The following is a 21,010-nucleotide window of genomic DNA, read 5'->3' on the forward strand; positions in this document are numbered from 1 at the left end:
CATGAATCTTGACAAACGCTGCATCCATGAATCTTGACATAGGAACCAGTATTGCGCTGGTCGCGGCTTGCACGGAAGAAAGAGAATTGAAAGGCTGTGCAAAAAAAAAAAAAAAAAATCGCGTCACGGGATTTCATTTTTCTACAGTCTCGTAAATCCTAAATGCCGCTGTGTGCTCATTTAATTCCACGTTTCTAAAACGCGCGAGTTCTTGAAGCTTGCTTCCATCGGAATGAGAAAAGAAAAGGCTGTGGAGTTTGATAAAATGCATCCGGTTTCGTATAGGCACTTAGAAGCTAACATATTTGTGAGACAGCGAACCCTTCTATTTTAATATTTCTCCTATTACGTCCTTCTGGCGTTGCGTTCGGAGAAGTGTTTTTTATATTCCGTATCTTGTTTAATAAAAACTTCTTTAAGGGTCTAATTTGAGTTACCGAAGGCTAGTTCAAATAAAGAAGGCTGTATTTTCTCCCCACTGTTCCTTCAATTGCTTACACGCCGAGGTGGCGGGATAGTTAGCGAGTTCTACTTGTAAGTGGGTTTGTAAAGAGGTCGCGGATTTTACAGCTACTGCGTCGGACTCAATTAGATGAAGTCCGAATGCGTAAACGTCGGTGAGGTAACCTTTGAGTGCACATAAAGAAACCATTCCTGGTAGAAATCCCTGAGCCTTACACTACGATGTATCCCGTTTCGTATGTGCTGATTTCAGATGTTTTATTTGTAATTTATTTTGATGTTGTAATTTGTCATTTATAATTTCCGAACCGGTTCGCGAACCGGTTCGCGGATCGAATTAATCGAACTGGAACTGAACCGGAACAAAATAAATTAACCTGAACCTGAACCGTAACCGAACCCGTATTTTTTTCGGTTCGACACACTGGTTGTAAGTAGCGCTCTGTTCTGTCTACCCCTTCTTCCTGTGTTCGTCCTTTGCGCTAATTTTGTGTACTATGTTTAACCAACTAGGCCATCAAATTATTTTGTTGCTTGTTGAGAGTGGTGTACATATATACACAATTTAACTGTCTGGATGATTTAACAGAGGCGCTATTAAATATTATTCCAGTAATTTACGGCAGCGGAGTGAATCTACAGGTTATTTTACGCCAAGAACACGCTCTCTGAATGGGCAAGTTGTAAGACACCTTTCTGAATTGATAATCCCATCCTACAAATTGGCTGTTTTAATAGCCCATTCATTTTAACTGAATTTCATCTTAATTTCATTTCATTTATTAATTCCTTAAAGGCCCCTTTTGCAAAGGCGCTACACAAAGAGGGGGCTGCCAGGTATCAAATGCACTATGAAAAACATGCAAGAGCAAACAGAACGTAACGGCGCAAGTGAGCTGGCGTATACTGGCCATCTCGAAGCAACTCGAGACTGAGGAAATAAAAAGGTGGGCACCAAGAGAAGAGAAGAACGTCTCAAGCACAGTCAAAATTTTATTGCGGACAGAACCCTTTGTATAGGGATTCTGTTCGAACGCCGTCTCTTCTATGGGTGCGTGCTTCTGTATTTCCTGAATCTCGGGTTGCTTCAAAATACAACAACACCGGTTATATCGTCGTACTGTCGTAGTGCCCTGTCTTTTACGACCCTGGTTTTTGGTTCGAGTGAACGATGGACGCGAAAATATTGAATTGACTGCTTATTTCTGTATTATTTTAATGAGCACTGTGCCATGTGCTTGTTCTATTGTAAGGCTGATGTTTTGTGCCCGCTAACTAAACCTCGAGCCCCAATACTGGAAATGACGCCTAAACGAAAAAGAGAAAAGCTAATGCGTCTGCTTACCTCGTATGGGCTGTTGACCTTGTTGACGTAGAGCTGGGAAAGCTTGAGGGCCTTGTCGAAGGTATGTCCGAGCAGAGCGTGTCCAGTCAGCACCTTGGTCTCAAGGGGTCCGAGGGCACCGAGCACAAACTCGACGAAGTAACCGTAGGTGGTGTTTTGCACGTCGTTCAAGAAGGGCGTCACGTAGTGGGCCAGGGGCGTGCTGGTCACCTCGGTGGCGGCCACGACCTCCTGGAGAACTTGGTAGAAGTCGAAGTACGGTGGGAGCTCTCCCACGGCACGCTTGTAGTGCTCCTCGTAGATGGGCGTCTCGAGGTCCTCGGGGTAGCCGTACCTTGTGGTAGGGTACTTGGTGGACTGGTACGGGGCCGGCAGCACTTCCTCGACAAAGTCGGTGCGGTCGGTCTGGTTCAGTGTGGTCTTCCAGCGGAAGGTCAGTTTGTACTGTGGACAGCAAAATCCTAAAGGTTAGCGGTATTCCTCGAAGTATGGTCTAAGTAAAGTACTTCGCCTAATTAAAAAAAATGTATATATATATATATATATATATATATATATATATATATATATATATATATATATATATATATTTATAATATTCCCGACTCAATTGTGGTACCCCAAACTCAAACAATATTTATTACCTGCATTGCGTAAGATGAAATACGTTCCGCGGAGTTTTACCAGGCTATCATGCGGAAGAAATGAACAGCAAATGAATAAAGAACACAAAGGGCACATCTTTTATGTGAGGTTTCTTGTGCCATGCGACCTGTAACTTGCAAAGAAGAATGGTACTCATGCTTTTCTTGCAAACTTTCCTCTGAACAGTTTTACAACTCACACTGCAGATCTATTTTACCTACACATCTACAGCGGCAACAGGGCCAATCATTTAGAAAGAAGATGAACTAATTTATTCTTCTTTTTTAAGCGCTAATAAAAATCTTTAAAGCTGTTCAGATTTCACGCTCACCTCATCCACGGGATGAACGGTGCTGCGGACAACACGAGCTTCCCACTTCCTAGCCACGTGCCACGGGTTGGTGAGGACGTCGACGAAGGCACCGAGGAGTCCCTTCTCCTTGGTGTAGCGCTGGAAGGAGAACGGCACGTGGAGGTCGGGGTGGCTGGACAGTCCCTGGACGTGGAGTCCAAGACCAAGGGCTTCGTGTCCGAAGGTCTTCTTGAACTCAAAAGGCTTGGCCTGACTGTACAGGACGCTCATGGTGGCCATGACAGCGCGCTGGGGCGGCGTGTAGAGCACGGCAGGCGTGGTATACGTCACCGACTTGGTATGGTGGGTGAAGAACTTGGTGTAGCGGGGGCGCACGGTGAGGGCGACGGTGTGGTTCACTGACGAGTACTGGAAGGCGAAGTCGTAAGGCAGGGTGAGCCTGGTCTTTGCCAGGGTGCGCACACCGGCGACGACCTTGGTGAAGGGAGTCACCGTGACCACGGAAGAGACAGCCGAAGTGTACACGCTGTGTGAGAAAAAGTGTACGTCGTGCTTTCAGACCGGAGCACGACCACGAATTGCAAGATAAACAGAATCTACGGCGGCATACGTTAAGGACCAGGAGCGGCATAGCCGGTGGTATTGGTTGCTGGTTTAGGTAATCGAATTGTAGACTTCGATAGATTTATCCGTGTTGCGCAGCGACGGCTGAAGGCTTTACCGGATTACTTATCCATGCTTTCACAACGACTCACGAGTTTCGTAATGTTACTACACAGTTTTTTTAAGCAATTGACTGGCACCTTATAATGTTGTGAAAAACAAATCAGACTTCTAAAGCCCTAAAGCAGGCGAAACCAGGTTTTCTAAGCATACGGAGTGCTTTTCGCACCTTCGCGTAAGGACAAAACTCATCTGGTAGGAATACAGATTAAAAGGTTCGAAATTTACGGAAACCACTAACAGACCTCAAATATAATTAAGTTTAGATGATCAGGTTGGCAGGGGAGTACCAGGCACAAGGGTTGTGTTCATAGATCCAGCAAAATGTAGAAGCAGCCCGCGGCGCTCCGCTCCCAACATGCACACTCTCTTGCATATTTCTGTTGCGAGCCCTAAAGGAAAATTAATGACGATTATAACTCACCTGGGCTGGACAAAAGTGGAGAGGGCGAGCACACTGGGAAGCCATGTCTTGTGGTGTGGCTGGTAGCGGAGCTTGAAGTCCTTGACGGCCACAGACAGGATGGTCGGGTAGCGAGTGGTCAGGGCCACGGGGAGACCGACCACGGACGGCACCAGCTTGCGGTAGGTGTAAGGCAGGCGAAGTTGGAGGTAGCGCATGTTCACGGGGTGAACCCAGTTTTCGCTAACGTACTGAGCGCCTGCAAAAAAAAAAATATATATATATATATATATATATACAGAGTGAAGCCCACGTATCAAGGGTATATTTCTTGTATATTCCTGTATTTATCAAAATTCTTGTTGATAAAAAAAAAAAAAAACGTTAAGCGAATATATATTAGTGTGCACCATTCATAGCCTGCATTTAATTGACCTGTTGATATCATGGTTACTGAAATGTTCTACCTCTAGATAAATTAAGTTACGTACACCCTCTAGATAAATTAAGTTACGTACGCAGTAGGATTGTAGGTATGCAAGTGCTGTCTATGCATGTTTATGTATATTCAAGCATTGATTCTCACACAACCCATGAGGCGTTGTGACCCATAATTCAGCAGTGCCTAAAAAAACGTATTCTTATAAAGTATGACATGCTGAATCATTAACTACCCACGTATGTTGCCTTAAGATGCCCCCTGATGCTTAAAAACAAAAATCACTGCCCTGGAATTTTTTTTTAACGTTGAAGTACTAAGTTACGACATCCTAGACGTTGTTTTTGTTCACAAGGTTTGGACCAGTCCTTACCCTTGGAAAGAAGCTCTCCGAGGAAGTACTTGTCAACTGGCAGGTACAACTCGGTTCCCAGGAAAGACGTGGAAAGACTGAGCTTGGGCTCATCCACAACGGTCGTCGTGTCGAAGTTGAACTGTGGAGCATAGCATCAGTCATAATCAATACCCACGAAGTTTGAAAATTTTTAAAGCTTTCGAGGAAGCTTTTTATGTTCCTCAATACTGGCAGGCCTTCGTCAGAAAAAGTGTGGTAATACTGTCTCAATACTTTTCTTTATTTTCTTTTTCTGAACGTTAACCACCATGACTAACTAAGGCGATATTAATCCCATTCAGCTGTCTATTATACTAGATCATCGTTCATTAGGAACACTCTAGAACCAATTACGAAGCAATGTCCCCAGTACCTTCATAACTAGCCCTGATCTGTAGTTATTAAAATGTTTGACTATAATATAAGCGTAACTACTGGCAGCCGAAGTGACGCGGAGGTTTAACTGGTATCCGGTATTTACACTTATTATGAGAGCGCCGTAGTTGCACTAATCCGGAAGTAGAGACAAGCTTCTGCAAGAATTTTCTTGTTTCCTCTCATTTTTTTATATAAGCTAGTAAAGCAGACCAATGACGCTGAGTTCATCCACTGATATATCTTGAAAATAGAAGTGCCAGACAGCTTCACTTTTCCCACGCAAAAAAACAACACACACCAGAGAATAGAACCAGGATCGATTTCCTTGTGTCGATGGACTCTATGGCGAAAACTCACTCTGAGTGCTGAGGAGCACCCTTAATTGGTTATTGTCTTTTATCTTCAAAACGCCGTGAATCAATAAAAGACTACTGCGAGAAGTTGAGGCACCTTTCGGCCCCCTTACCTGCTTCTCGAGGACGTCGAGGAGTTGGCTGAGTGGCTCGTACGTCTCGTACTTGTCGAAGATCTGGCGACGGACCCTCTGGAAGGCTTCGGCGAAGACGGTGACTGGGCCTTCGTGACGGAGCAGGTACTTGCCGAGGGTCTCGAGACCCTTGCTCACGGCGGTCACCTGGAAACGAAGTTGATGTCAGTTCGTTCGGTCCTGTCAGGACAAACTTTAGTCCTTGTCTAAACTCTGTGCGAAGATCACGATAGACCTTTTTCAAAAGTACGCGCCCTCCAGTAGCCACTCCGACGCTGCCATCTTTTTCTTTTGTTCACTTACTTGGACCATGCATTGAATACAAGAGCCGCGTAAGCGTTTGGAACGCACTCGCGTATAGATCTGTTCGACACGAGTGCTGCGTCAACACTCGGTGCACACTCGGATCCAATCACACGCCTCACGCAGGAATCAATGTCCAAAATAGGGCTGCCGCCCGTGTCGCTTCACGGGATTTTGAAAATATTATTTTCATTTTCCCGGACGGGTCGAGAGTTTATGTGGCAGCGCGGTACTGGCTGTTCAATCTCGTGTATCTCTGTCATATTTGTTAAATCAATGAACGAAAGAATAGTAACAGACAAGCAGAATCTAAGGGTTCGAGTGCAAGCTGACTGGTCAGCTAGGTTCGCTTAATGTAAGGTGAACATCTAATGGGTGCTCACTTAACGGTTTTACGCTAAAGTATTTGTATGTTTGAGATGTGACGGAAATAATAAAGAAAAGAAAACTCAATATGCTTATGTAAGTTTTGTTTCATATCTTCTAAAAAATGACTTCGTGCCTTTTCGTGACTATGAAGCCGAGAATCTAAAATGAAACTGTCTTCTCTAACGTACCAAGAGTCAGGCCATGTCAGCCCAGCAGTTTTCGAGACTTTACTCATGTTAACAAGTTCGGAATTCAAAATAACTTTTTGATGCGCATTAAAAACAAACAAAATTTTTTTCCAAAACTTGCGCTCGCCATTCGTGTTCGGCCAAGGCTGACGTTCCTCACTGTCACGATGACTTATCTTGCGTTTTCTTTGTTGGGGCAAAGCCAATGTAAGCCGGCTGCGTTGCAAGGTAGTGAATATACTCGAAACTAACATCGAAGAGGTGAGAGACGTAGGGGCCCTTGGTGAACTCGACTCCGAAGAGGAGAGCACGGGGGATGACGGTCTTGTTGCTCTGAACGTAGGAGTGGTAGGCATGGACTCCAAAGTCGTCGGTCTCTGCAAGACATCACAGAAGAGCTGCGTCAGATATTTTTTTATGCTACTAATAGCTGCATATCGTTGAATACACCCCTAGGACCAGGCATAATAAATGTCTTCAGTGTCAATGGAAGATTGCCGCGAAGATAGCCAGTTCAATTACCTTACGCACTACAAGCCCTTCAAGCCGAAAGTACTTTCAGAGGACACAATGCCATCTCCAAACGTCATGTGGAGGTCCCGCTGTCATTGAATACACGTACTAAAGCTACTCCTTAAGGCTCTTCACATAGTCTTAATACATGACTTCGTCATTTTACAAGACGCACTGGGGACACCTTTAAAACGACTACTACGGAAAGCTTTGAAGACGTCTCTAAAACAAAAGTACTGACAATGATCTAGCTTCAGATGAATTAAATCGTTAGCCTTTTCTTTAAAAAAAAAAATTCGTGAAGGACAATTTTTTTTGGCCTTTTATTAAGGAATTACGGACATCCGTGAAGTGACTCAAATGCGCGTCTGTGCTTGCTTTATTACAGTCATAGCGATGTGCGGTAAATTTCCCGATAACATCCAATAGTGACGTCTCCTAGGTAGTTCAAGGCAAGTCACCCAGAGAAACGCCGACAGAATGTCTTTTCTGGCAGAAGAGATGCCGCGATCGTTTTAGGACTACTTGAGTTGTTTGGGGTCACTGACAGGATTAGAAGGGCAAGGCGTCTCTTTCGGACACCTGGCCTCCGGCACGTGCTCGTTGCCTTCCACCGTGCTTTGGCTGCACGGTCGAAGCCCACAATCGCTGATGTATTACCGAAGGTAAAAAATTCGCGCCGGAGGAGAAACAGTTGAAATTCCTCTGCGCTATTCTCATCCTGGAGGTGACTACACCTATGATCGGAAGCAGCGGCGTAGACTTTCCATTTTCCCGGGGGGGGGGGGGGGGGGGGGGGGGGGGCAGGCTGAGTTTTTCCGGGGGGTGCTGCGCATTATGTTTTCACCAGAACTGGAGATTGAAGCTAACGAAACCACGCTGTAATTCCATTTCCCATGTATTTTGTCAATAAAGGCAACGTGCGCGTTATTTTGCTTACATGCCGCTATTAGAAGCTCGTTACATGGCACGTAAACAGCGTCTCGGTAAGGATCATGGCCCGGGCCCGGGGGGGGGGGGGGGCACGAGCCCCGTTGCCCCCCCCTTCCCCCCTAGTCTACACCTATGATCGGAAGGCACACTCACGGGAGTAGGTAGACAGGAAGTTGAACTTGGAGTAGTGGACGCCGAACTTCTTGTGCCAGAGAGCGGGCAGCAGCTTCTTCACGCGAACAGCGCTGTGATACAAAAGCAACGAATTTTTTTTTAATTACTATTTTTTTATTAATTGTTATTTCAGATAATCCAAGCGCTTGACAAACTGACGTGAACCCGTGGGCTAACTTTTGTAACGCTCATCCTGAAAAGTGAAAGTGCGCGTGCACCGTTTTGATCGGTAAAGTGAAAGTGCGCGAGTGAACGGGGTCCCATAGTTTCGACTTCAGTTTCACGAAATGTCGTTACCAAGGGTAACGAACTCTTTTTATTATTACATATTCGCTTTTACGAGCACGATACACGAACATACTACCAAACATTGTAAGTTTGATTATGGTTCCTTCATAAACGCACATGAAGGTATCTTGGGTTCTGTCCACTGACTGCTTAAATCGACTTTCTCGAGTAGTAGTGGAAAATTAATTATTAAATTACTTTTATTAAATTAAATTATTTTATTAAATTAATAAAATGAAGCTACACTTGTTATTATCTAAACGACAGAAATTTTGGAAAGCTTTGCCGTTTCTTACCCTGAGAACATGCAATAATAATTTAAAAAAAAACGATAGCCCCCATTTCGTGTACACATAGTCACTTACCCTTTCCCATCAATCCCCACAATCCTTTCCCTCTCGCCTCAGTGACACCAACCAATAGACGAGTGAACCTTTCAGTGAATAAATATATCTTTTTTCTTCTCTCTTTCTCTCGCTTCGTCTTTCTGTATCCCCATGGGGTGTACACACATAGAATATAGAACCAGCACTAGTCTTTTTGGTTTTTTTTTCCACCTTCCCACGGATTGCCATTGGCCTTCATCGATCTCTGAAAGAAGCAAATACCCGACAACATTCAACCAGTGATCATTTGATTTGGTAATGGCGGCGGCAGCAAGGACTCGCGTGATTTCTGCGTTCTGTCCTCTGGGCACGACCTGACCGATTTGACGTCACCTGTCCCCCAAGAGCCGATCGGTGGTCGAAAGGCGGGGCAACTCACGTTGGAACCGAGCACGGAACGGTGGCGTTGGCGTAGGCGAACAGCGTAGAGTAGGTGAACGAGGCCACCTGCAGGTTCAACTCCTTTTGAAGGGTGAGGACGACGCGAGCCAGCACCGGCTCGGGTGGGTGAGAGGCCATCAGGAGAACCAGGGCCGCGTTACGAAGTTCATAGTCCTCGTCGGTGTTGAAGTAGACGGTCTGGGCAAGGGGCTGGAGCTGTGGAAGCGAAGCAAAGTGTGTAAGGTCAACAACTCAGAGAAGGAAAATGTTGAATCCGCATTGAAATGCGCGGCTATGGTAAGCTTTGTACGCACCTTCAGGGAGACAGCATCAACGAACGGACAGACATTAAAGTCCTTTCTGTCCGTCTGTTTATGTTTTCTCCTTAAATGCGTTTATTGTGTAACTAGGCCTTAGACGTTTCGGTTTTAACCGAGAAACACAGAGAAACCTCAGTTTCTGTCAAGCATACGAGATCGGTTAATACCGGAAAGCGCCAATAAGCAACCGTTGATGTCAAAAATACAAAATCGGCCAAAATTGAAAAACAATGATTTCTGGCAATTTTTGCGCCAGATAGGCGGGTTTCGTCGAAGACCTCCCTTCTTAGGCTCGCATTTTTCGTTTTTCGTAAGATTTTTTTCACTGATAAGTGTTTTTTAACGTCCGTCCAAAACAGATACTCGAAATGCACCGATAACTAAGAAATAAATAAACAAAAAAAAATTATTCGCCAATTTCTCTTGCAAACACCAGAAAAATAGACCTACGTATAACCAACCCACTCATCATGACTTTGATGGTATGCTTTGGTGTCTCTTTCGTTACATTTTGGTGGGCGCCTCTCCTGAAATATTAAGCTGACCACAGGTCATAACCGGTTCGCTATGATAATTAGGGTGTGTAACGTTCGAATCAAAGTGCTTAATCGCGTATCTAGCTTTATCAAACAGTCTTCCTCCTCTCCAGGTAAGTAATCGCTATGCCACCTTTCTGGAGACTGCGTTACAGGTGCTCTTTGTTTTTGCAGGTTCCTCAGTAAAACGTCGTAATTCTTTCTTCATGTCATGCCATAATGAAACTGTTTTTTTCGCCAATTAACTTATTGTCATTCGTGGTGATGAAACATCATCATCATTTCGCGAGAACGCTCTGAAGAGACTTGATTACATGTATATATCAACGTTACTAAATCACCTCAGTTATGAAACTTCCGCGGTGGGGGGTACCCCCGTCCCACTTCACTCCCTTCAATCCGCCTCCCGCCGTTTGAAGTGCCATCTAGATTTTCGTTTCAAAGCTCTGTGTTTCACAGAGTACGATGAAACGCCATCAAGACGCTGTGCTTCAAAACATACGTATTTTATGGAATAGACTGCAGTTACCATCGCAGTCGTCCTCCACAAACGGTGGCGCGTCGAACGATGGAAGGCAAACCGTGGGGTGAGAGGGGGAGGGAGGGGGCATTTTCGTGCAAGCAGGGTCTATGGGCCGTTCCATAACTGAGCTAATCTACTAACTTTGGTGTTCATGGCTCAGCATTAACATGGTTTTCACGTGACGTCACCGCCTCGTACTGGTGGTCATTCTGAGTCATTCCTAATTGTTTTTGTTGTGAAAAACAAATTGTATAGTGTGAAATGCATGCTGCGGAAGGTACACTTATAAACCATTCCTTAAAAGCACCGAAGGAAGGCGCTGCTGGAAATTTACGACCCCTAAAATAAGATAACAAACAATCCCCACAATAGTACCGCTTCTTGTAACGTTCATAAAATATTGTGTGACCGGCTAGCCGGAGATTTTTTTTATTAATGATGTAGGGCGATTGATGCCCTCTTGTAATTGTTGAATACCACAACACAAGAACCTCGATAAATCCCCACTTCGTGATTTTCGTTTAACTTTGCCGTCCCAGGAACTGTGACATCAACAGACTCGGGTGCCAAAACGGAGTGACCGAAAGTCTCTTGGCAGCCAAGAGACGGGTTGTGTTTGTAAAGGAAACAGTAAATAAAGTCACGAAGACGTCGACTTACTTCGGCAGCATGGTGCTTGACACTGTGACGCAGGGCGTACAGTGTGACAAGACGAAGGTACTGGCAGGACTCAGACTGTTCCTCCTCCGGAAGGGTGGCCTGGCAGAGGTGGTGCTTGCCGAGGACAACGGGGACGAGGGCCTTGAGAGCCTCAGGGTGCTGCAGCTGGGTCAGGGCGTGAACCAGGACGGTGACCTGGTGGAACTCCTTGGCCTCGTTCAGCTTCTGGACAAGAGCCTGCGGGGGAAAAAAAGATCAGGAGCCAGATCGTCAAGAAGTTGTTAACCGAAGATGTACGAGAATCCAGTTCATTCTTTGTGCTTCGTCGTGTCATGTAGCCTCGCGCCGATAATCAAGGCTTAGCAATTCCGTCATACCCGATATATGGGATTGGGAAGAAAGCGAGCCCTAGTGCAAATCTCCAGACGAGTTTGACATGAGCCCAATATTCGCAATCAAATTCTAACCCTTTTTATTGATATGTAATCAGAAAACCATCATCTCCTATCTTCAGAAAAATAAACAACGAGTTGAGTTATTAAGATCATGTCGATTGTTCTCAATGCATGCGACATTAAAACATAGAGCTGTTGTCATTAACTGTGCATTAAAAAGTCGGATTTGTTGTACGGAGAATTTGACGGTTGGTATTCAGTTGGCCTTAAAAATGGCGTCTCTATGAAAAGGATGTCTCCACAGTAAATGTACAGCTTAGCCTGCGCGGTATGACCGCGAACCTGAGGTCCTTACCGTTCGTCACTCAGTAGCGATTACAAAACCGTATGTCGGTACGCTGCTCGTCCAGATCCAGCCGGACGGGGCCGCAACCGTGTTCGCATTTTCTTGCGGCATTTGTGGCGTTCCTTCTTTAGCGCTTTTGAAGCACAGACACGTCTAGATCACTGACCTAGCTCTGTCGCGGACATCTGACCCCTCTGCCCTTACCTGGACATACTTGAGGTAGTCCTGGCTGGTGCACGTCACGGGGACGCCGGTGTACTGGGGCTCCTCGGTCTCAGTCTCCTGGTACTGGCGGCCGGAGATGCGGGGGCGGTACGTCTTCATCGCCCGGTACGTGGGCAGGTGGGGCGGTCTCTTCTTGATCGCGTCAACCTCATTCATCTTCAGCATCTTGCCGTAGGGGACGTGGCTCGTGGTGTCGTACAGGTGGCAGTGCTTGCTCACGACCTTGGCCAGTGTGAGGTACGCCGTCGAGTAGAGGAGACGGTCCTTCTCGAGGACTCCGCCTGTGGCCAAGTCCTGGTGCAAGACGAAAAAAATTGGGTTATGGGGATATTTATACAGCGTGTAGTTGGTCAGCCATTTAAAGTTGCGACGAGCCACTCGCTGTAGATGAGCAATTTAGCCAGTGCAGTACAACCGCTAGCCTGGGGTCTTTAACGTGCACCACGCAGTAGTGATACACGACCGCACACCGGTACGATGCTCATCCAGATCAAAACGGGCAGGGGTGGGGCTCGAACCCAGGATCCCTGGGTTCTGCAGCGCGAGCTTCCGCTCCACGCGCGTCGAGCTGGGTGTGCGCTTTAGCCCACTCGGCCACCGATCCCCCCTGGTGCAAGACGATGGAAGACAAACCCTTGAAGACGTGGTTCCGGGATTGTTTTTTTTTTTTTTACGGGTGTTAATCATATATATTTTAATAATTTTATGTACCTTTGTCTAAAAAAATGCACTTGTCGCATATAAACTAGGCTTAACCACAACGTTTAATTAAAAAGCGGTTTCATGTACTTTTGTTGCAATTTTCCTCCTGGCTTAACGCATTCGAATAGTCTGATGTCCACTAGCATTTTATTTGCTTGAGTGTGAAGTCGTTTATTGGCCTAATCGAACTTTTTTTTTTTGTCATTTCATGAGCTCGCATATTTGTGCTAGGAAAGGCACGGTTCTACAAAAACGTCATTTGTCGTGTCTTTGTAACTTTCTCACAGTTCAAGTTCCATTTTTGTGTGTACTTACCAACGACTATACTATAATCCGGGATTACAGCGGGCACGCTGTAAGACTTACATCAGAGACATTAAAAAGAATATGGTATTTGACAGCTTAAAAATGCGGGGCACGGCAAGTACCCAGCATGTTAAGCGGAGCTCAAGTATTGTCTGCTACTATTGGCAGGGGTTGTGATGACGTCAGAAAGACGCCGAGCTCTGATTGGCTCTGATTGAAGGATAGTGGTTAGACCTCAATGCGGATTGCTTAGAGTTCTACCCACTATATTTCAATCAAAGCCAATCAAAGCTCACCGTTTTGACGTCACCACAACCCCTGCAAAGAAGCAGACGAACTTCGGCTCCGCATATGATCGCTCCGAACTCAATGTTGCGACATTAGCCGATAAGAAGGCCAAAGAAACCCGACGGGTGAATTGTGAACAAACCAATCCCTGCTCTGCGTTTTTCAAGGTGTTAGTGACTCCACATGTGACATTAGATACATGCAGCAACAACACTACTCCAATTTCATCGCTCGATCAGTCATATATTGAACGCATGGACAGCCAAAATATAGAGATCCGGACAAGTGTACCAAGTAAGATTGCATCTTTGAGATGAAGGACGTACCAGGAGCAAGTCGAGGACTTCGGTGCTGGGCTTCACGAGGGAAGTCTGGAGGGAAGTGAGGACGTGGACGGCTTCCACGAGGGTCAGCTTTTGCTCAAGAAGGAGCCTGAGGACCGTCTTGGCGGCGGCGTCGGTACCAGCAAGGCTGAGCACGTCAAGCAGCAGCTTCCTGGAATGGCAGTCAACGACTCTCACAGTCCGTATTTGTTCGAGTGTACTATTTTTGAAGACAGCTATTTTTATTTGAATTTTTACTTTGGTTTGACGGGGAATTGAATATCCTGCGAGTGTTCAATCATTGTTCGTCACGGGCCTTATAGGGATGAATTGTTTCATAGCACGCGTCTCAGCCTGAAACAGACCTGCTGGCAGAGTTATTGTTTCTAAGGCTTCTGCATGACGGAACTATGAAGATGTTCTTGTTTACCGTAAACTTCTCCGCGCCACTCTGGATTGCCGACATTTGCAACATTTAAACGCCGATGCAACGTTGTGCTTGTTCCCTTTCTTTTGCATTTTCAGTTTTACCAGGTTTCCATATGTGTAACTTTAAGTAGATCGTTCGCTAACCTACTTTATTGTCCGTTGCCCATGGTTGTCAAGTTGCATATTCTAATACAACAAATCGTTTTAACATTTTTTTTTGTAAATCCTATGTGCTAATAAATTCGAAATTGAGTAAATGAGATTTCCGGCGGTATAGAATCCAGTAGCTGTTGCGTGTTGCGTTAGTTACCTGAGTCCGCCATTGTTTGATCACGCATTGCACACGGGGGCTACGTAAACGTTAGCGTCAACTCTGCTCAGCTCGTGTCGGAAGCGAGCGACACATCGGCGCTGGACGAGTACACTAATCCTATCAGACGGTTCGTGCCCAATAAATGGCGACCACGAATGTTGCTTGATGGAGTCCTTGAAAAATGTCGATGCCCATGCTCGCGAGTGACCCGTGCTGGCATCTAGACCCTTGCACGAGGAATATACGTACCTCTCGATGTACTCCTTCTCGCTGACAACCTTGACATTCTCCAGAGGAACGACCGTCTGCAGCAGGAGCTCGAAGTCGTACTCCTTGAGGACATTGACTGCGGTCAGCAGCTGCGACACGAGGTCGGCGTAGTCATCCTTGACCTCAAGGTCGTCGAGAACCAGAAGACCAGCGAGCTGGTCGAGAAGACCACGGACGGCTGTCCTGGCCTCCACAGTATCCACGGGCCCGTACAGACTCAGGTGCTCGAGCTCGAAGAGCTGTCCATGCCAGGAGTAGTGCTGCTTGGGGTAGACGTACGACAGGTTGGTGTAGGTCTTGACATCCTCCAGAGGACCCACGGCGGTGAACGGAGTGGTCTTGAGGAGCAGCTCAAGGTGCAGCCTGAAACAGAAATGGTGTTCTTAACGTAAGCAATGGAAACCTATATTTTAGAGGTCCAGGTAGAAAAAAATAGTAACAGAAAACCGAAAGAAACATCCCCGTTAGTTTCAGAACCGCGGTCGACTTTTCGCCAGAATACTAAGGTTCTTCGACTATCGTAGTGGGGCGATGCAGTTCAGATCATATTTGGCCTCACTTCTTGACAGTATATGTCTCCCATTATTTTTTGAAGCAGACAACCGCTGTGTGGTCCCAATCATCGTATTAACGCTCTGCAGCCATGGAGGATGTGACATGATCCTATAAGAACGCTGTCAACGGCTAAAGCTTTTTTTCTAGATCTGACTTCTATTTTCTGCCACGAAGAGCGAATGGGACATGCAAGAAACGTACACGGACGTAGAAACCAGCTGTTGCTTTCCGGAGGTGAGGACCTTCTTGTCAATAGCCTTAACTTCTTCAAGAACGCCGACCTCCTGGTGAAGGCTGACGTTGTAATGAACGGTCAGGAAGGATTCGGCAAGGTCGTTCTTCTGTAAGTACACAAATATCCACAATTAGGGCGCTATAAAAAATGCTTACCGATATTGTGTCTATAAATACGTGTCAGCTTTCACTGTGTATGTCCTTGTTCTTTGACCCATAAATGCCGTTTCGATTCCCGACTTAACCATGACGTTTAGGCACTATGCTTTAAAAGTTTCCATACAAATTAAAACTGAGCAACTTTCAGACGCACTATACATATGTGCAAACGAAGGATATTAATGAAATCCGAGACCCACTTTTATCACACTGCAGTGTTATCTGGAGGCCCCAGTTATAAAGCGGAGCGCAAGTTATGATTCTCAATTTTTGAGTAAGGTGCATCGTCGAGAAGAATCACATCAGATTATCCTACGCCTGGCAAATTTTTCTTCCGTATCTCCTTTAATTGCGCGTTTTCAACTTGTGGCCAGTCAGCTTTTGGGGGCAGTTGTATTTCAGTAGAAGGAGGAGAAGTTGGTCAACCAGACCACATGATTTTTTGTTGTTGTTTCTTTCGCCGACAAAAAAAAAAAAAAAAAAAAAAAAAAAACTCAAATTGGCTGAGTGACTGACTGATGGAGGGGCGGTAGCTCTACTGACCAGATGGGTCTCGGTGGGGCAGCCGCCTCCGTAAGGGTCGACGTAGTCCGAAAGCTCAGGCTCCAGAGTTTCGCTGAGGGCCTTGGGCTGGTGCTTCAGGCAAGCGTGGGGGCATCCGCTGTGCTCGTAGTCGACGTGCTGGAAGACGGTGGTCTTGCCCACGCACTTGTGGTAGTTCTTGGTCTTGGTGAAGTTCAGGACGTACTCGTCGTGCGGGCTGGACAGCACGTTGTACACGGTCTCGCAAGTACCGACCAGATCGTCCTGCAACACGGAATCGTCTCAATGAGATTAAACAGGCGCCAAGACCGGTGAAAGGACCACAAAATTGGGTGAGGCTAGCTTTACCTACAAGGTGGAAACCTCCCATGTCTGTGGTTTGACATCCTTTCGTATGGTTCGCTCGGTATTTTTTTTTTTTACATATTTTGCTACTTTGAACTGGGTGTAAGCGTGAGTTGCATTATGCTACCAAACGTGCAGCGATATGATGCACGCTACCTAATTAAGTAGCAACTGAAGAATTAAGTTCAAAACAGTTGACAATTCCTTAATGTCAAAAATCTGTTAACGTAATCCTAGATAAGCGCCTTCGCCATACGCATAAGTGAAATGTTGAGTATTTGAATATATTAGCGTTTGAAGGAGCGACCTTGGAATTTAATGTCAATGATTCAAACGTGTGAGAGTCATCTAAAGCATCGGAAATAAAACTTGAGTCGTATAAGTCTTTACAAACAATTGCGCATGCGTACTGCATATGCGCACGAAATATTTTTTTTCTTCAAAGTATTAAGTATTCGCGTATGTCGTTCCGCATTCAGCGCCAAATTTTTATGTGCTGGCATAAAGGCTATTATTAAATTCAATTAGGCAATGAGTGGTGTAGCCACTAAAAATGGTAAGTAGAGCGCAAATAACGAAGGCATAAAATAAGGAACTTACACAGGACACGCTGTGTCTTGTTTAATTATTAATCTTCTGCCTTCGTTCTGTGCGTGTTGTTTGGACATTTTAGTGGCTACGAAGTAATTCTCCCCCATTGCCGCCTTGATTCATGGGTTAAGCTACGGCCGTCGCTCCTGCACCGTACCTCGTAGACCTTGTAGACCACGACGTCGTCTTTGAGGGTCAGGGGCACCTCCTTGGTGAAGGGCACCTTCTTGTAGCTGGGGTTGCTCAGGGTCAGCACGGAGGCCAGACCACGGTACAGGTTCACCACCTCTTCAGGCACGCCCACGGGCACCTCCAGGCTTTCCACCTGAAACGTCGATGCCGAAGGGTTTCTTAAAATACAAAGAACTGTACATAACTTGTGGTGCATCGCCAAGCGGCTAACAGTGGCGGACAACTTCACGCGACTATAAGGTGATCAACAGTATACCTTTTTAGCATCCCAAACTGTTACTTTAAATGTATATTTGCAACTGAATGTTGCCATAACTCAGTTTAATACATCTAAGAAGTGCTAACAAAATTAAATGCCTCTCGATGCATATAATCACTCCTGGGTAGTTTTGAGGGCAGTCTTTTTCTGCGCACCTCGACAGTATGGAAATATTTTTTTTCCCTCTTGCTACTTCATGACGTTTCGATGATGCCTTCCTAACTATCCTCCCTCACTCTAAACACATTTCATTTCATTTTTTACTTCCTTAAAAGCATCCAACTTTTTTTGTTCGGCTTACCATTACACTTTTTTATTGTTAGCTCATATCTGGGGGTTTTCTCAGTCACTACAAAAATATATGTACAACAGAATATAGTGTATGGCTCATTGCTTCCATGAGAATGAAAGGTCCATATAATCCAATGATCAAAAGACGTCGTTTCAATAACTTACACTGTGGTCGACAAGCTTCAGCACCACGGGTCCGGTCTGGTAGGACTCGAACACGGGCAGGGGCTGGTGGTAGACGCCGGGCACTGGCTCAGTCTGGTCCTCGACCTCCTTGTCGTACAGCGTCGAGGTGACGTTGAGGAGCTGTAAGAATATACCAACGGTTCTAATGTCATGATTCTTCTCTTCTGCCGTTATACATTCATATACAAGTTCGAGGCACACTCAGAATACTTCGCGTTCTTCCTGGGATAGTCAATTGTAACAGAAATAACCGATGCCCCTCAGCTCCGTGGCCAACTGGTTCCCAGAATGCAATGCACGCGCTGTTGCATGTCGGGATATATGGAAGTAGTCTATCGAGGTTCGGGTGCATAAGAAATACATTGGCGTATTTTAGGGACTTTGACAAAACGCATGCTAATAATAATAATAATGTTGGATGTATGTTTATACAGCCGGAAGTTAGTCAGCCCCGATGGTCGTCTGGTGTCTCAGCTTTAGATGAGAAATTAAGCCTGTGGAGTACAACCGCTAGCCTGGGGTCTTTAACGTGCACCACGCAGTAGTGATACATGACCGCACGCCGGCACGATCATCATCAATATAAAAACGGGAAGGGTGGGGCTTGAACCCAGGATTCCTGGGTTCTGCAGCGCGAGCTTTCGCTCCCTGTGCTCCGAGCTGGTGTGAGCTAGTGCACTCGGGCGCTGATCACCTTGCATGCCCGCGCAAAACTGCACGAATCTACTGAGTAGCATATGAACGCAGGTGCGCACGACAATAATTTCCTAGTTGAGTGTCGTAGCGCCAGTGATTCCCTGCAGTCATTCATATTGAATAGGAGGAAGGGAGCGGAGCGTGTTAGAAAAAATAATGGTAAAACTGCAAGATTAACAAATGCCACTAAATATTGAAAACTCGCTGAAAGTAACAAAATATTTATGAACCTGTACAAGAGATGGAATATTTATTTAGTTTTTGTGTATTTTATTTTCCTTCCTTTTTTTATCTCTCAAAATATAGTATCTTTTTTCCGCTTATATCTATATTTTTTGGGGTTTTTTTTACGCAGGATGCAAAAACACGCTCAGCGGCGACTCGTGTTTTCACTAATTCAGCAGAAGTTCTAACCGTACGCTGACACAGACTGTGCCCTGCTCGGGTCCTATGACGTAGAAAGTCCAGCCCTAAGGCATTTTTATGCTTTGTCCCAGGCAGGATTCACGTCTCACCTGGAGGACGAGACTGCGGCCGGTGCCGGACGCTTCCTTGACGACGACGCTCAGCAGACCGTAGGTTTCCTCTCCAGTAGCGTGCGTGGCCTTGAGCGGGAGGCTCAGGGACACCGCGGTCCGGTACTTGTACAGGTATTCCTGGTTCGGCTCGAAGACTGCGGCGACGCCACAATATTGAAGGGAAATCATCAATACGATCGAGTTCCTCTTGTGTTGAACCTCCGATTGAGGAACATAGACCAAGGCACGAAAACCTGTCTCTTGTATACCTTTAAGTTTTACAGGCTAGGGCACATGAGCCTGGTTGTCTTTTGTTTCTCAGTCTTACAGACTAGGGGAAAAAATTTGGTTGTCGCTTCTATTCATATCAGTCTTCGATAACGTATAAAGAAGTTTAGACATCTGGTACGTTATACCTTGTATACCTCTCAATCTTAAGTAATTTGTACGAAAGTTTGGACAGTGAGAGGGACATTAGTCTGCCCCAGTAAGCGTCAGATGTCTCCGCTGTAGATTATAAATATATTTTCAGTCTTTGCTTAAGATAAAAGATCAGCCTCTCATTGTTTATTTTCCTATCAAACCTGATGTTGCTTACGCGAAAAAAAAATGTTTGGTGTGAAGATAAATGTCGATGTTCCACCCAACTACGGCTGGTAGTTGATAATAAAACGATGTGCTATATACTAAAGAACAAAACGAGCAAATAAAAAAGGTTAGCATTTGACGTGTGTTTAAGAAGTGTTTGCTTTCCGTCTTGATGGAGCGAGGCTAAACGGTGGCGAAACTACGTTTACCTTTAGCCTTCTATACTTGTTTTCACCCGAAAAACTGCAGTAAAATACGTCCGGGTCCTCGAGGAGCATCAATAATTTCCCCCTTTGTCTAAATCATTAAGACATAACTAAGTGCAGTTTAGATTAAATATAAAAAGCATCGCTCCTTCTTCCGACATCCAAATCTTGTAAGAACTACTTAGCGCGGCGTATTAAAAATGCCCAAAACTGCCTTTTTTGTATTGAGGTGAAAGCGATTACAGAGCTTTCTTTTTTCAGCTAAATAACGTCAAAGTTGTCGCTGCAGTTTTTTTTTTTCTCTCTCTTTTTTTAAATGATTGCAAGAACAATATGGTCGATAATTTAAGGATAAATATGACCTTATTTCCAGAGTTTGTCTGCGCACAAAACTGTGATGTATGCATTACTCACGGAGTTCTGGAAGCACTTGGGGCACCTCGACGGCGGCTGCAAAAAGAAAAACACAAACAGAAGTTATTGACTCTCGTGCAATCTTGTAAAATACACTTTCGAACTAGAAACACGCGAATAATTCCCTAAAATTCTTACACCTCCCAGAATTTTAGGTTTTCTTTTCATGTTGTAAAGCTACCCGAGGCTGGTGTAAAATTATTATACTAAAAAACTGAAAGTCAAAGGAACAAGACACGGCATGACGAACGCCTCAAAAGTTGAGGTGTCCTTTTTCCTTGTCTCTTTCTATCCATTTTCGTTGTTCTTCTTGATTCGTATACCGCAGTTTAAGGTATAGTTTTACATCAAGAATAACTTCTACAGGCTTTTCTAGGGATTTCATGTCTTTTATTTTTTTGCACTTTTTTTTATCAGAGACATTAGTATGCCGGCTTGCTAGTTACTGATTCCCACCTTCGTTCATACTGTAA

At 45.2% G+C, this 21,010-nt stretch overlaps 1 protein-coding gene across 1 annotated transcript in view; it reads right to left on the reverse strand.

Moving 5' to 3' along the window:
* The window catches only part of LOC115316619 (vitellogenin-5), a 30,502-nt gene that overhangs the window by 7,910 nt on the left and 1,582 nt on the right, over nt 1-21,010 (reverse strand). The window contains exons 2-19 of the mRNA XM_042289488.1: nt 20,538-20,573; nt 19,327-19,484; nt 18,095-18,235; nt 17,345-17,512; nt 16,252-16,515; nt 15,517-15,656; nt 14,740-15,123; nt 13,752-13,920; nt 12,109-12,423; nt 11,164-11,400; nt 9,123-9,340; nt 8,049-8,140; nt 6,702-6,826; nt 5,569-5,736; nt 4,704-4,824; nt 3,913-4,150; nt 2,784-3,291; nt 1,808-2,251 (exon numbers count right to left, since the gene is read on the reverse strand). Of these exons, the coding sequence (XP_042145422.1) occupies nt 1,808-2,251; nt 2,784-3,291; nt 3,913-4,150; nt 4,704-4,824; nt 5,569-5,736; nt 6,702-6,826; nt 8,049-8,140; nt 9,123-9,340; nt 11,164-11,400; nt 12,109-12,423; nt 13,752-13,920; nt 14,740-15,123; nt 15,517-15,656; nt 16,252-16,515; nt 17,345-17,512; nt 18,095-18,235; nt 19,327-19,484; nt 20,538-20,573 (3,926 nt within the window). The remainder of the gene's footprint in view (nt 1-1,807; nt 2,252-2,783; nt 3,292-3,912; nt 4,151-4,703; nt 4,825-5,568; nt 5,737-6,701; nt 6,827-8,048; nt 8,141-9,122; nt 9,341-11,163; nt 11,401-12,108; nt 12,424-13,751; nt 13,921-14,739; nt 15,124-15,516; nt 15,657-16,251; nt 16,516-17,344; nt 17,513-18,094; nt 18,236-19,326; nt 19,485-20,537; nt 20,574-21,010) is intronic.

This window comes from Ixodes scapularis, unplaced genomic scaffold (genome assembly GCF_016920785.2).
Source record: "Ixodes scapularis isolate PalLabHiFi unplaced genomic scaffold, ASM1692078v2 PGA_scaffold12__126_contigs__length_90152505, whole genome shotgun sequence".
In the NCBI taxonomy this organism is placed as follows: Eukaryota; Metazoa; Arthropoda; class Arachnida; order Ixodida; family Ixodidae; genus Ixodes; species Ixodes scapularis.